Below are 14,511 nucleotides of genomic sequence, written 5' to 3'. Positions count from 1 at the left end.
CGAGGTGACGGGGGTGGAAATCACTCGTGGAGTCTCGTCATTCGGGAAAGCGGAATCCTGAAAGCCGATTTAAGTGGCAAAGACTGAGTGTTTCGATAGCGTGTGAAGTCTGCACTGACGGCGAACCGCCTTTCATCGTCTGTTTACTTAGTCAGTAAATCGTTGCCACTTGAGGCTTAACCAAATCAACATTTACCCTATTATATCTAGACTACCACGCCTTGCGAATTAGCTTTCCAGACAGAGATGAATGATGAATTTTAAGGACTGCATTATCGTTGTTGAATACCCTATGCCTCGTGGGAAACGAAAATCTGTAACGATAAAATTGATGCACCGGATCATCGTCGACTTTAACTTTTGAAATGTCCTACCATTTCCGAACACCTCCAAACATCCTATTTACCTATATTACTAGATTAGCTATGATATGAAAAGAGAAGAATTATTCATTTCAAAATGGGATTCTATTCGACACGCGCTCGATGTATCCCATAACACTAATATTCAAAATTATTCCAACAACTTGTCATTTGCTCTCTCGATCTTGAATTTACATAGGCATAGAATCGAAACGCTGTTTTAGCTGGTCGCAAGTGAAGTATCTGCGTTGGGTGGAGGAACAGAATTGTTTTTCGAAAAGTATTCGGATGGAAAAAAATTCAGAGTAACTGTAATACATCACGGATGCGCTAATTTTGATCGAGATAAAATGGATGCTCCGTATATGAGACAGTATTTAACGCTGCGTAGTGATTTAAAGACCTAAGAAGGTGATAGGGAGAGAAAGAACGAAGCTTCTTAACACTTCGAGTGTATTTTAACACACATTTGAAAGATACGAGCAAAATTTTTCATCATCCAACTGTCGCAGAACGGCAGCGTTATTAGCCGACCCGTTCACTGAAGAATATATCTTCAGTCAACGGCTGACCATCGAAGGGCCTGGCCGCTTGAGTCTGGAATCGGCAGGAGACATAAAGTGCGTATTTCTTGTATGAAATGTGAAAACTAAAATGATTATACATCATATCATATCATCGTACATCACACATCATACATCATACATCATACATCATCATACATAGTATTAAAGGTCGAAACCAAAGTTCCGATGTCGGATGTTCAGAAAGTGACGTCACCAACTTACAATCAGCTAGCCGAATTCCTCAGTCTGGAACGAACCGCGCAGTAGAGCGGACGGATGAGAGTCGCGCTCCGCAAATTTCGAGTACCGGGTTCTCAACCTCTCGGATCCCGCGCTTCGGGTCCGCTACGCGGTGAAACTCGACTTCCAGGATAAGCGCTCCGTGGTTCCTGGTTCATATTTACAATAAATTATTTCAATTCGTTTTTCGCGCAAGCCCAAATTCGGTAGCTGTCAGTGGGCTAATAAAATTTCTATAACTTTATAATCTTCTCATAATCTTTTCGGTGAAATATATCGATAAAAAAATTACGTTAAACCTTTTCTATGAAAAAAAGATGGAATAGCAAAAAGATTTGGATAGGCCATCTATGGTGAAAGTAAAAAAGAAAGTAAGTACCTTTGTATTATACAGCATCCTAGCATGATGTTTAGGACATTTGTAATGTGATACAGCTACATTTGCTTCGGCTTGCAGTTTTTTAACAATATCACTCATTTCGATGTTCAAATTTTGAACTTTGGCAATAATGTAATGCTATGATATAAATTATGCTCATTTAATGCGATGGTTCTCCACTAACTAGATAGCTATGTGTCTATTAAGTAACGAAATGGATGAATATTTACTTGATAAAGACTCAATGGTAGCGTCAAAGTACTTCTTACTATAACTGTGGTTAAAACTATGGTTGCCCACCATGGTAAACCGGTCGTAGACTGAAATGTGACCAAAGTATCTTGTACAAATTCAGCAGGTGTGCTCTCCGATATATCTTTCCAAACTCCAGTTAACCGGACTTGCGGTACATACTGTGTCGTTTCACTTGAGAATTGCCTGACTCTAAAATGTTTAGGATGGAGAACCGTATAGCGAGTGCGATTGGCGAGCAATAACATCGAATTAATCAAGGGTTTGCTGCAATTTCTTGAAATGTTGATTCCGGTGTGTGAAGAACGTAAACCCGTTGCACTCTGTGTATTGAACTGAGACGGCGTATTTCGATCGAAATTAAATAAACTATCTTTACCTGCAACGGGTGACATAGTCTTCGACGTGTGAATTAAAAATGTTAGACTATTTCCACTGTCAATGTGACTGGCGCCCTGGTTCAGGTTAAGGTTATGAGTTGATCGCCGTAGATAACTCACGAGTCTCACATTGACTGAACACATTGATGCAGCATGTGTGAAATTTAGACTTCGTTGGAAGTAAAAATTATAGTTTACGGAACGTAGCATTTCAATGATATAATTTCAGTATCTTCGAATAACCTCTCACAAGTCAAGCAGGCTCGATGGCGCGTCGGAAGACCGTTTAGAGCATGTTTTATGGTTCAGGAAAATGCTGTTGCTCCGTTAGCGCTCCGTAGCAGGCATCCGTCTCCTCTGCTGCGGCCTATGTTTAATTGGGATTCGAGCGCTCCGCTGTCGGAAAGCGACGTCTGATGCGCGGTGAGTACGAATAAAGATAGCATTAAACCGGCAGCATTTTAACGCTGACTGAAGAATATAACGACGGATAACCCTGGGTAAATTTTTGTGACCAGTTTTCGGCGAGCAAATGTGCCCGGGTGGACCTGGGAGCGTAGGAGAATAAATTTCTTCCACACTTCGTAGCAAAACAGTGATTTAATTAAAGTATGGGTACCCGAGAGAAGAATGTGTACATAGATCATGAATAATAATGGACCAGATGTAATAATGATGCGGAGACCAGAAAGTATGAATGCATATGCGGTCCGTGTCAATACAAATATATATGATCCATTTTCCAGGAGACAAACTAGATTTTCTGCAATAATACGGCTATAATAGGAGAATGGTAGAATCATTCATTTCGAAATGGGATTCTATTCGACACGCGCTCGATGTATTCCATAACATTATTGTTCATAATTATTCCAACTTTTCATTTGCTCTCTCGCTCCTGAATTTTCCTAGGCATAGAATCGAAACGCTGTTTTAGCCAGTGGCGAGTAGAGTATCTACGTTGGGTAGAGAAGCAGAATTGTTTTCAAAAAGTGGTCGTATGGAAAAAAATTCATAGCCACTGTGATACATCACGTATGCGCCAATTTTGATCGGGATAAAATGCATGCTCCGTATATGAGACAGTATTTAACGCAGTGGCATGATTCAAATACCTAAAAAGGTGATTGTCGGCGATTTCTTTTTTTTTTTTGATAAAGAGAGAAAGAACTAAGCTTCTTAAATCTTCTAGTGTATTTTAACACACATTTGAAAGGTAAGAGCAAAAATTTTTATCATCCGACTGTAGTAGAACGGCAGCGTTATTAGCTGACCCGTTGACTGAAGAATATGTCTTTAGTCAAAGGCTGACCATCGAAGGGCCAAAGCCGCTGGAATCGGCAGGAAAGATAACATGCGTATTTCTTGTCTGTAATGTGAAGACTAAAATCATTATACATCTTGTCATATCATAGATCATACATCATACATCATAAATAGTATTGAAATTCGAAACCAAAGTTTGGATGATCGGATGTTCAGAAAGTGACGTCACCGAAATTTTTTTTTCTCTTGACGTCATCGATCTATAGTAATCAGTCTGTCGAATCGAATTCCTCAGTCTGGAAACAACCGCGCAGTAGAGCGGACGTTTGAAAATCGTGCTCCGCAGATTGCGAGTACCGGGTTCTCTACCACCTGGATCCTGCGCTCTAGGTTCGCTTCTTGGTGCACCTCGAGTTCCAGGACAAGCGCTCCGTAGTTTCTAGGCTCCAGGTCCTCTACCTGATGAAACTCGACTTTTAGGCGAGCGCTCCGTATTTTCGGCGCTCCAGGTCCGCTACCTGGTGAAACTCGACTTCCAGGACAAGGTGGAGGAGAAGGATTTCTACACAGTGAGTATATTTTTATAATATTTGAAGGCAATTGTAATTATATTGTATCTAACATTATTTTAACTTCTCATGTATACAATAAATTATTTCAATTGATTTTTCGTGCAAGCCCAAATTCAGAAGCTATCAATGCGTTTGCCAAGTTTCTAATTTTTCATAATTTTCCTACGATCTTCTTGGTGAAATCTGTCAAAGAAAAAATTATAATAATCCTTCAGCAGTATTCTTCATGTGTTCTAATACTGAAAATATTTTTTAGTATTCGAGATGTTATTATATAGCTATAAATGCGCTAATGAAATTTATTATATTGGATGAATTGATTGATTATACTAATCCTTACACAATATTTTCGATATGTTCTTATACTGAAAATATTTATGACTATTGAAGGTACAACCCAAGGTGGTTATCGGTGGTCGTTGGAGGTGGTCGGAGGTGGACGAGGAGGAGGACGAGGAAGACGAGGAAAACAAGGTGGACGAGGAGGACGAGGATTTGTGCTCGGTGAGTAAAACATTTATATAATATTAATTGGCAATTGCATTTATATTGTATTTCAAATTTTTCAAACTTGTCATCTTTACAATAAATTCTTTCAATTCATTTTTCGCGCAAGCTCAAATTTAGTAGCTGTCAGTGCGCTAATAAAATTTCTATAACTTTATAATCTTCTCATAATCTTTTTGGTGAAATATGTCGATAAAAAAATTACATTAAAACTTAAACGGTATTTTTGATTTGTTCTCATCCTGAAAATATTTATTAGTATTCGAAGTATAACTCGAGGTGGTTGGAGGTGGTCGAGCTGGACGAGGTGGAGGACGAGGATTCGTGCTCGGTGAGTTTAAAATTTTTACAATATTTGACGAAGTAGAATCAGCATCAGGAGTAGGATCAGGGGGAGATGTAGAAATAGGAGTCGAAGTAGGAGTAGTGGTAGGAATAGGACTCGGAGTAGGAATATGAGTAGAAGTAGGAATAGTAGGAGTTGGAGTGGGATTAGGAGTAGGAGTAGTCGGAGTAGGAATAGGAGTAGTCGTCGTAGTAGGAGTAGGAGTAGGAGTAGGAGTAGGAGTAGGAGTGGGAGTAGGAGTAGGGGCAGAAGTAGGTAGGGCGGGGTGGGTCGTGTGAGGGGAGGGGAGGGGTGGGAAGGGGATATTATCATAGCAAGTTATCAGTAATAAGCAATTGCGGGTCAAATATTAGCTTACTTTTGTGAGTATTTATGAATATAGCCTCTATGAATATTCATTGTTGGTGTATAAGGTCTGGAAACGTACCTACTTTCTGTAAGAGATTTTGAAGATTTTCAACATACTTATGCTTCAGTTTTGTGCCCCACCAAGTGATCCACTAGGACATATCCTCCGACGTGACATCGCTGTGCTACGTATAAAGAAGAAAAGATTTATTAAGATGCAAGTCGCTCCTCTCTTCTTGTCATTGTGCTTTCAGCCATTGTTGTGCTGTGTGTTTAAAATTTAGGACAGTATATAATATAGAATAACAGGTACAGCTACGAATATAGCACTACAATAAATCTTATAGAAATGAGCTCTCATGGAGATTTCTCTGTATTTATAACTCGACGCGAGAAGGCAAAAATCAATGTAATGCCATCTGTAAGGTAATTGGACTCGTATTTGCACTACGAGAACTCGTTGGGCATTTTGCGGTGAAGTTTGAAAAATTGTTGTACAAGACATTATATAACTATAAAAATGGATAAAAAATATTATCTCTAATTGTGATTGTAGCTAATACAGCTCTAACCGTATATTGATTATGTTAATGATCTATTGTGACAAGATCGGAATTAGATAAGCTCTCTAAATACTTATTTCCAGTCTATTAATTTATATCATGTATATGTAAATGTATATTTCTTCAGTTTATACAATCACTACACTAGGATTACCCTTGCCACGTTTTATGTTGCGCTTGTGTAATTTGTATATTATTAACCTTACGTTTTACTCTATTTGCGACAAGTTGTGAGTGTTTCTAATTTCTTGGCAATTATTTATGTACATGTATGTGTATATATGTATATGTATACTTATGCATGTGTATATACATATATACAGAGAGGTATACACAGAGGTTTTAGTATATTTACATACGGATTTCTGTGTATAGGTATACTTGAACTAAAATATCCTTATCTCTAATACGGAGTTCTTCGTAATTCGCATTTGTTCTTGTAACCCAATGTACTACATACGATGGCAAAAATCTAGACCCAACTTAACTGAGTCTCAAAGCCCTGTTGACATGAAAGCAGCTATTCGATAGAAATTATAGTTTATAGTTTACACAGCCTATTGCATGATATTTCATTATAAATACGTATGTTTCAATGTATTTAGGAATAATTTATCAAATGTACAGAGGTCATGTGCAAATAATAAATGAATTCGACCGCAGTTTGATGTATTCATTAGAGCTTTAACAATAAATTTAAGGTTTGTTACTTCTTTTATTTTATTATGGATAATCAAAAACATTTCCGACTATTCGTGCTGTGGAAGCATGGGGATTAAACCAAATGTAGCAAAAGATTAGAAACAGTGTATGTAGAGTACGGGTATTTTTTTAATAATGCAAACACGTGCCGCTAGCTTAGTTTTGACATATTTAGAATACCACGCCTTGCGAATTAGCTTTCCAGACAGAGATGAATGATGAATTTTAAGGACTGCATTATCGTTGTTGAATACTCTATGCCTCGTGGGAAACGACAATCTGTAACGATAAAATTGATGCACCGGATCGTCGTCGACTTTAACTTATAAAATGTCCTACCATTTCCGAACACCTCCAACCATCCTATTTACCTATATTACTAGATTAGCTATGATATGAAAAGAGATTCTATTCGACGCGCGCTCGATGTATCCCATAACACTAATATTCAAAATTATTCAAACAACTTTTCATTTGCTCTCTCGATCTTGAATTTTCATAGGCATAGAATCGAAACGCTGTTTTAGCTGGTCGCAAGTGAAGTATCTGCGTTGGGTGGAGGAGCAGAATTGTATTTCGAAAATTATTCGGATGGAAAAAAATTCCGAGTAACTGTAATACATCACGGATGCGCTAATTTTGAACGAGACGAAATGGATGCTCCGTATATGAGACAGTATTTAACGCTGCGTAGTGATTTAAAGACCTAAGAAGGTGATAGGGAGAGAAAGAACGGAGCTTCTTAACACTTCGAGTGTATTTTAACACACATTTGAAAGATACGAGCAAAATTTTTCATCATCCAACTGTCGCAGAACGGCAGCGTTATTAGCCGACCCGTTCACTGAAGAATATATCTTCGGTCAACGGCTGACCATCGAAGGGCCTGGCCGCTTGAGTCTGGAATCGGCAGGAGAGATAAGGTGTGTATTTCTTGTACGAAATGTGAAAGCTAAAGTCATTATACATCATATCATATCATCGTACATCACGCATCATACGTCATACATCATACATCATCGTACATAGTATTGAAGGTCGAAACCAAAGTTCCGACGTCGGATGTTTAGAAAGTGACGTCACCAACTTAGAATCAGCTAGCCGAATTCCTCAGTCTGGAAACAACCGCGCAGTAGAGCGGACGGATGAGAGTCGCGCTCCGCAAATTTCGAGTGCCGGGTTCTCAACCTCTCGGATCCCGCGCTTCGAGTCCGCTACGTATTTCGAGTACCGGGTTCTCAACCTCCCGGATCCCGCGCTTCGGGTCCGCTACGCGGTGAAACTCGACTTCCAGGATAAGCGCTCCGTGGTTCCTGGTTCATATTTACAAGAAATTATTTCAATTCGTTTTTCGCGCAAGCCCAAATTCGGTAGCTGTCAGTGGGCTGATGAAATTTCTCGACTTCCAGAATAAGCGCTCCGTGGTTCCTGGTCCATGTTTACAATAAATTATTTCAATTCGTTTTTCGCGCAAGCCGAAATTCAGTAGCTGTCAGTCCGCTGATGAAATTTCTCGACTTCCAGGATAAGCGCTCCGTGATTCCTGGTCCATGTTTACAATAAATTATTTCAATTCGTTTTTCGCGCAAGCCGAAATTCAGTAGCTGTCAGTCCGCTGATGAAATTTCTCGACTTCCAGGATAAGCGCTCCGTGGTTCCTGGTCCATGTTTACAATAAATTATTTCAATTCGTTTTTCGCGCAAGCCGAAATTCAGTAGCTGTCAGTCCGCTGATGAAATTTCTCGACTTCCAGGATAAGCGCTCCGTGATTCCTGGTCCATGTTTACAATAAATTATTTCAATTCGTTTTTCGCGCAAGCCGAAATTCAGTAGCTGTCAGTCCGCTGATGAAATTTCTCGACTTCCAGGATAAGCGCTCCGTGGTTCCTGGTCCATGTTTACAATAAATTATTTCAATTCGTTTTTCGCGCAAGCCGAAATTCAGTAGCTGTCAGTCCGCTGATGAAATTTCTCGACTTCCAGGATAAGCGCTCCGTGATTCCTGGTCCATGTTTACAATAAATTATTTCAATTCGTTTTTCGCGCAAGCCGAAATTCAGTAGCTGTCAGTCCGCTGATGAAATTTCTCGACTTCCAGGATAAGCGCTCCGTGGTTCCTGGTCCATGTTTACAATAAATTATTTCAATTCGTTTTTCGCGCAAGCCGAAATTCAGTAGCTGTCAGTCCGCTGATGAAATTTCTCGACTTCCAGGATAAGCGCTCCGTGGTTCCTGGTCCATGTTTACAATAAATTATTTCAATTCGTTTTTCGCGCAAGCCGAAATTCAGTAGCTGTCAGTCCGCTGATGAAATTTCTCGACTTCCAGGATAAGCGCTCCGTGGTTCCTGGTCCATGTTTACAATAAATTATTTCAATTCGTTTTTCGCGCAAGCCGAAATTCAGTAGCTGTCAGTCCGCTGATGAAATTTCTCGACTTCCAGGATAAGCGCTCCGTGATTCCTGGTCCATGTTTACAATAAATTATTTCAATTCGTTTTTCGCGCAAGCCGAAATTCAGTAGCTGTCAGTCCGCTGATGAAATTTCTCGACTTCCAGGATAAGCGCTCCGTGGTTCCTGGTCCATGTTTACAATAAATTATTTCAATTCGTTTTTCGCGCAAGCCGAAATTCAGTAGCTGTCAGTCCGCTGATGAAATTTCTCGACTTCCAGGATAAGCGCTCCGTGGTTCCTGGTCCATGTTTACAATAAATTATTTCAATTCGTTTTTCGCGCAATCCCAAATTCGGTAGCTGTCAGTCCGCTAATAAAATTTCTCGACTTCCAGGATAAGCGCTCCGTGGTTCCTGGTTCATGTTTACAATAAATTATTTCAATTCGTTTTTCGCGCAAGCCGAAATTCAGTAGCTGTCAGTCCGCTGATGAAATTTCTCGACTTCCAGGATAAGCGCTCCGTGGTTCCTGGTCCATGTTTACAATAAATTATTTCAATTCGTCTTTCGCGCAATCCCAAATTCGGTAGCTGTCAGTCCGCTAATGAAATTTCTCGACTTCCAGGATAAGCGCTCCGTGGTTCCTGGTCCATGTTTACAATAAATTATTTCAATTCGTTTTTCGCGCAATCCCAATTCGGTAGCTGTCAGTCCGCTAATAAAATTTCTCGACTTCCAGGATAAGCGCTCCGTGGTTCCTGGTCCATGTTTACAATAAATTATTTCAATTCGTCTTTCGCGCAATCCCAAATTCGGTAGCTGTCAGTCCGCTAATAAAATTTCTCGACTTCCAGGATAAGCGCTCCGTGGTTCCTGGTCCATGTTTACAACAAATTATTTCAATTCGTTTTTCGCGCAAGCCGAAATTCAGTAGCTGTCAGTCCGCTGATGAAATTTCTCGACTTCCAGGATAAGCGCTCCGTGGTTCCTGGTCCATGTTTACAATAAATTATTTCAATTCGTTTTTCGCGCAAGCCGAACTTCAGTAACTGTCAGTACGCTAATAAAATTTCTATAACTTTATAATCTTCTTATAATCTTTTTGGTAAAATACGTCGATAAAAAAATTATATTAAACCTTACACATTATCTTTGATTTGTTCTCATGCTGAAAATAATTATTAGTATTCGAGGTATAACTCGAGGTGGTTGGCGGTGGTTGAAGGTGTTCGGAGTTGGACGAGGAGGAGGACGAGGAAGACAAGGAGATGAAGGTGGACGAGGATTTGTGCTCGGTGAGTAAAACACTTTTATAATATTTGATGGCAATTGTAATTATATTTGATCGGAAATATTTCAAAATAGTCATGTTTACATTAAATTATTTCAATTCATTTTTCGCGCAAGCACATATTCAGTAGCTACGATTAAGCTTATACAATTTATTCTACTATCAATTAATTAATTAATCATATTAATCCTTACACAATATTTTTGATGTGTTCTCATACTGAAAATATTTATCACTATTCCAGGTATAACCCGAGGTGGTTGGCGGTCGTTGGAGGTGGTCGGAGGTGGACGAGGTGGACGAGGACCAGGAGGAGGACGCGGTGGACGAGGAGGAGGCGGGGTGGGTCGTGAGAGAGGAGGGGCGGGGGTGGGGGAGGGGAGGGGCAGAGGTGGGAGGGGAAGGGGCGGGAAAGGGGAGGGGGAGGGGGCGGGGAAAGGGGGAAGGGCGAGGGGGGAAGGGGAGGGGGAGGGAGGGCAGGAGGGGGGCGGGGAGGGTGGGAGGGCGGGAGGGAGGGAGGGCGGGCTGGAGGGAGGGGGGGAGAGCGGGAGGACGGGGAGGCGGTTCTGCTCTATTAACTCCAACGGGTTCGCACTGACATCCGTCCCCCCCCCCCCCCCCCCCTACCTCCCGCCCACCCTCCCTCCCTCCCTCCCTCCCTCCCTCCCACCCTCCCCGCCCCCTCCTGCCCTCCCTTCCTCCCGCCCCCTCCCCCTCCCCTTCCCCTTCCCCCTCTCCCTTCCCCTTTCCCCCCTCCCCCTCCCCCCCCCCCCCCCCCTTTCCCTCCCTTCCCCTCCCACCTCTGCCCCTCCCCTCCCCCTCCCCCCTCCCCCTCCCCCGCCCCTCCTCTCCCATGACCCACCCCGCCTCCTCCTCGTCCACCGCGTCCTCCTCCTGGTCCTCGTCCTCCTCCTGGTCCACCTCGTCCACCTCCGACCACCTCCAACGACCGCCAACCACCTCGGGTTATACCTGGAATAGTGATAAATATTTTCAGTATGAGAACACATCAAAAATATTGTGTAAGGATTAATATAATTAATTAATTAATTGATAGTAGAATAAATTGTATAAGCTTATTCGCAGCTACTGAATATGTGCTTGCGCGAAAAATGAATTGAAATAATTTAATGTAAATATTTTCAGTATAGGAACACATCAAAATATTGTATAAGGATTAATATAATTGATTAATTGTTTAATAATATAATAAATTGTATAAGCTTATTCGCAGCTACTGAATATGTGCTTGCGCGAAAAATGAATTGAAATAATTTAATGTAAATATTTTCAGTATAGGAACACATCAAAAATATTGTATAAGGATTAATATAATTGATTAATTGTTTAATAATATAATAAATTGTATAAGCTTATTCGCAGCTACTGAATATAGGCTTGCGCGAAAAATGAATTGAAATAATTTAATGTAAATATTTTCAGTATAGGAACACATCAAAAATATTGTATAAGGATTGATATATTAGTTAATTGTTTAATAATATAATGAATTGTATAAGCTTATTCGTAGCTACTGAATATGTGCTTGCGCAAAAAATGAATTGAAATAATTTAATGTAAACATGACTATTTTGAAATATTTCCGATCAAATATAATTACAATTGCCATCAAATATTATAAAAGTGTTTTACTCACCGAGCACAAATCCTCGTCCACCTTCATCTCCTTGTCTTCCTCGTCCTCCTCCTCGTCCAACTCCGAACACCTTCAACCACCGCCAACCACCTCGAGTTATACCTCGAATACTAATAAATATTTTCAGCATGAGAACAAATCGAAGATAATGTGTAAGGTTTAATATAATTTTTTTATCGACGTATTTTACCAAAAAGATTATAAGAAGATTATAAAGTTATAGAAATTTTATTAGCGTACTGACAGTTACTGAATTTCGGCTTGCGCGAAAAACGAATTGAAATAATTTATTGTAAACATGGACCAGGAATCACGGAGCGCTTATCCTGGAAGTCGAGAAATTTCATCAGCGGACTGACAGCTACTGAATTTCGGCTTGCGCGAAAAAACGAATTGAAATAATTCATTGTAAACATGAACCAGGAACCACGAAGCGCTCATCCTGGAAGTCGAGAAATTTTATTAGCGGACTGACAGCTACCGAATTTGGATTGCGCGAAAAACGAATTGAAATAATTTATTGTAAACATGGACCAGGAACCACGGAGCGCTTATCCTGGAAGTCGAGAAATTTCATCAGCGGACTGACAGCTACTGAATTTCGGCTTGCGCGAAAAACGAATTGAAATAATTTATTGTAAACATGAACCAGGAACCACGGAGCGCTTATCCTGGAAGTCGAGAAATTTTATCAGCGGACTGACAGCTACCGAATTTGGGATTGCGCGAAAAACGAATTGAAATAATTTATTGTAAACATGGACCAGGAATCACGGAGCGCTTATCCTGGAAGTCGAGAAATTTCATCAGCGGACTGACAGCTACTGAATTTCGGCTTGCGCGAAAAACGAATTGAAATAATTTATTGTAAACATGGACCAGGAACCACGGAGCGCTTATCCTGGAAGTCGAGAAATTTCATCAGCGGACTGACAGCTACTGAATTTCGGCTTGCGCGAAAAACGAATTGAAATAATTTATTGTAAACATGGACCAGGAATCACGGAGCGCTTATCCTGGAAGTCGAGAAAATTTCATCAGCGGACTGACAGCTACTGAATTTCGGCTTGCGCGAAAAACGAATTGAAATAATTTATTGTAAACATGGACCAGGAACCACGGAGCGCTTATTCTGGAAGTCGAGAAATTTCATCAGCCCACTGACAGCTACCGAATTTGGGCTTGCGCGAAAAACGAATTGAAATAATTTCTTGTAAATATGAACCAGGAACCACGGAGCGCTTATCCTGGAAGTCGAGTTTCACCGCGTAGCGGACCCGAAGCGCGGGATCCGGGAGGTTGAGAACCCGGTACTCGAAATACGTAGCGGACTCGAAGCGCGGGATCCGAGAGGTTGAGAACCCGGCACTCGAAATTTGCGGAGCGCGACTCTCATCCGTCCGCTCTACTGCGCGGTTGTTTCCAGACTGAGGAATTCGGCTAGCTGATTCTAAGTTGGTGACGTCACTTTCTAAACATCCGACGTCGGAACTTTGGTTTCGACCTTCAATACTATGTACGATGATGTATGATGTATGACGTATGATGCGTGATGTACGATGATATGATATGATGTATAATGACTTTAGCTTTCACATTTCGTACAAGAAATACACACCTTATCTCTCCTGCCGATTCCAGACTCAAGCGGCCAGGCCCTTCGATGGTCAGCCGTTGACCGAAGATATATTCTTCAGTGAACGGGTCGGCTAATAACGCTGCCGTTCTGCGACAGTTGGATGATGAAAAATTTTGCTCGTATCTTTCAAATGTGTGTTAAAATACACTCGAAGTGTTAAGAAGCTCCGTTCTTTCTCTCCCTATCACCTTCTTAGGTCTTTAAATCACTACGCAGCGTTAAATACTGTCTCATATACGGAGCATCCATTTCGTCTCGTTCAAAATTAGCGCATCCGTGATGTATTACAGTTACTCGGAATTTTTTTCCATCCGAATAATTTTCGAAATACAATTCTGCTCCTCCACCCAACGCAGATACTTCACTTGCGACCAGCTAAAACAGCGTTTCGATTCTATGCCTATGAAAATTCAAGATCGAGAGAGCAAATGAAAAGTTGTTTGAATAATTTTGAATATTAGTGTTATGGGATACATCGAGCGCGCGTCGAATAGAATCTCTTTTCATATCATAGCTAATCTAGTAATATAGGTAAATAGGATGGTTGGAGGTGTTCGGAAATGGTAGGACATTTTATAAGTTAAAGTCGACGACGATCCGGTGCATCAATTTTATCGTTACAGATTGTCGTTTCCCACGAGGCATAGAGTATTCAACAACGATAATGCAGTCCTTAAAATTCATCATTCATCTCTGTCTGGAAAGCTAATTCGCAAGGCGTGGTATTCTAAATATGTCAAAACTAAGCTAGCGGCACGTGTTTGCATTATTAAAAAAATACCCGTACTCTACATACACTGTTTCTAATCTTTTGCTACATTTGGTTTAATCCCCATGCTTCCACAGCACGAATAGTCGGAAATGTTTTTGATTATCCATAATAAAATAAAAGAAGTAACAAACCTTAAATTTATTGTTAAAGCTCTAATGAATACATCAAACTGCGGTCGAATTCATTTATTATTTGCACATGACCTCTGTACATTTGATAAATTATTCCTAAATACATTGAAACATACGTATTTATAATGAAATATCATGCAATAG

At 40.6% G+C, this 14,511-nt stretch overlaps 2 protein-coding genes and 1 long non-coding RNA gene across 4 annotated transcripts in view; 2 read left to right on the top strand and 1 right to left on the bottom strand.

Moving 5' to 3' along the window:
* The window catches only part of LOC138191195 (uncharacterized), a 195,967-nt gene extending 189,534 nt beyond the window's left edge, over positions 1-6,433 (top strand). Inside the window, exons 1-4 of one of the 2 annotated variants that reach the window (XR_011177532.1) lie at positions 3,747-4,014; positions 4,408-4,521; positions 4,784-4,855; positions 5,347-6,433. Coding sequence is in view for 1 of the 2 variants with exons in the window: in XM_069137464.1 (XP_068993565.1) it covers positions 4,408-4,521; positions 4,784-4,855; positions 5,347-5,502 (342 nt within the window). In the remaining variant the exon portion in view is untranslated. Of the gene's footprint in view, positions 1-3,746; positions 4,015-4,407; positions 4,522-4,783; positions 4,856-5,346 lie in introns of those variants that run through there. The other variant, XM_069137464.1, reaches the window with a different exon arrangement.
* The window catches only part of LOC138191194 (uncharacterized), a 214,539-nt gene that overhangs the window by 183,233 nt on the left and 16,795 nt on the right, over positions 1-14,511 (bottom strand). The window lies entirely within an intron of this gene.
* The window catches only part of LOC138191196 (uncharacterized), an 8,628-nt gene continuing 1,779 nt past the window's right edge, over positions 7,663-14,511 (top strand). The window contains exon 1 of the long non-coding RNA XR_011177533.1: positions 7,663-7,747. This is a non-coding gene — a long non-coding RNA (uncharacterized lncRNA). The remainder of the gene's footprint in view (positions 7,748-14,511) is intronic.

This window comes from Neodiprion pinetum, chromosome 1 (genome assembly GCF_021155775.2).
Source record: "Neodiprion pinetum isolate iyNeoPine1 chromosome 1, iyNeoPine1.2, whole genome shotgun sequence".
NCBI lineage: Eukaryota > Metazoa > Arthropoda > Insecta > Hymenoptera > Diprionidae > Neodiprion > Neodiprion pinetum.
The sequence above is the reverse complement of the archived record's forward strand: the minus strand, read 5'-3'. Positions and strand labels throughout refer to the sequence as shown.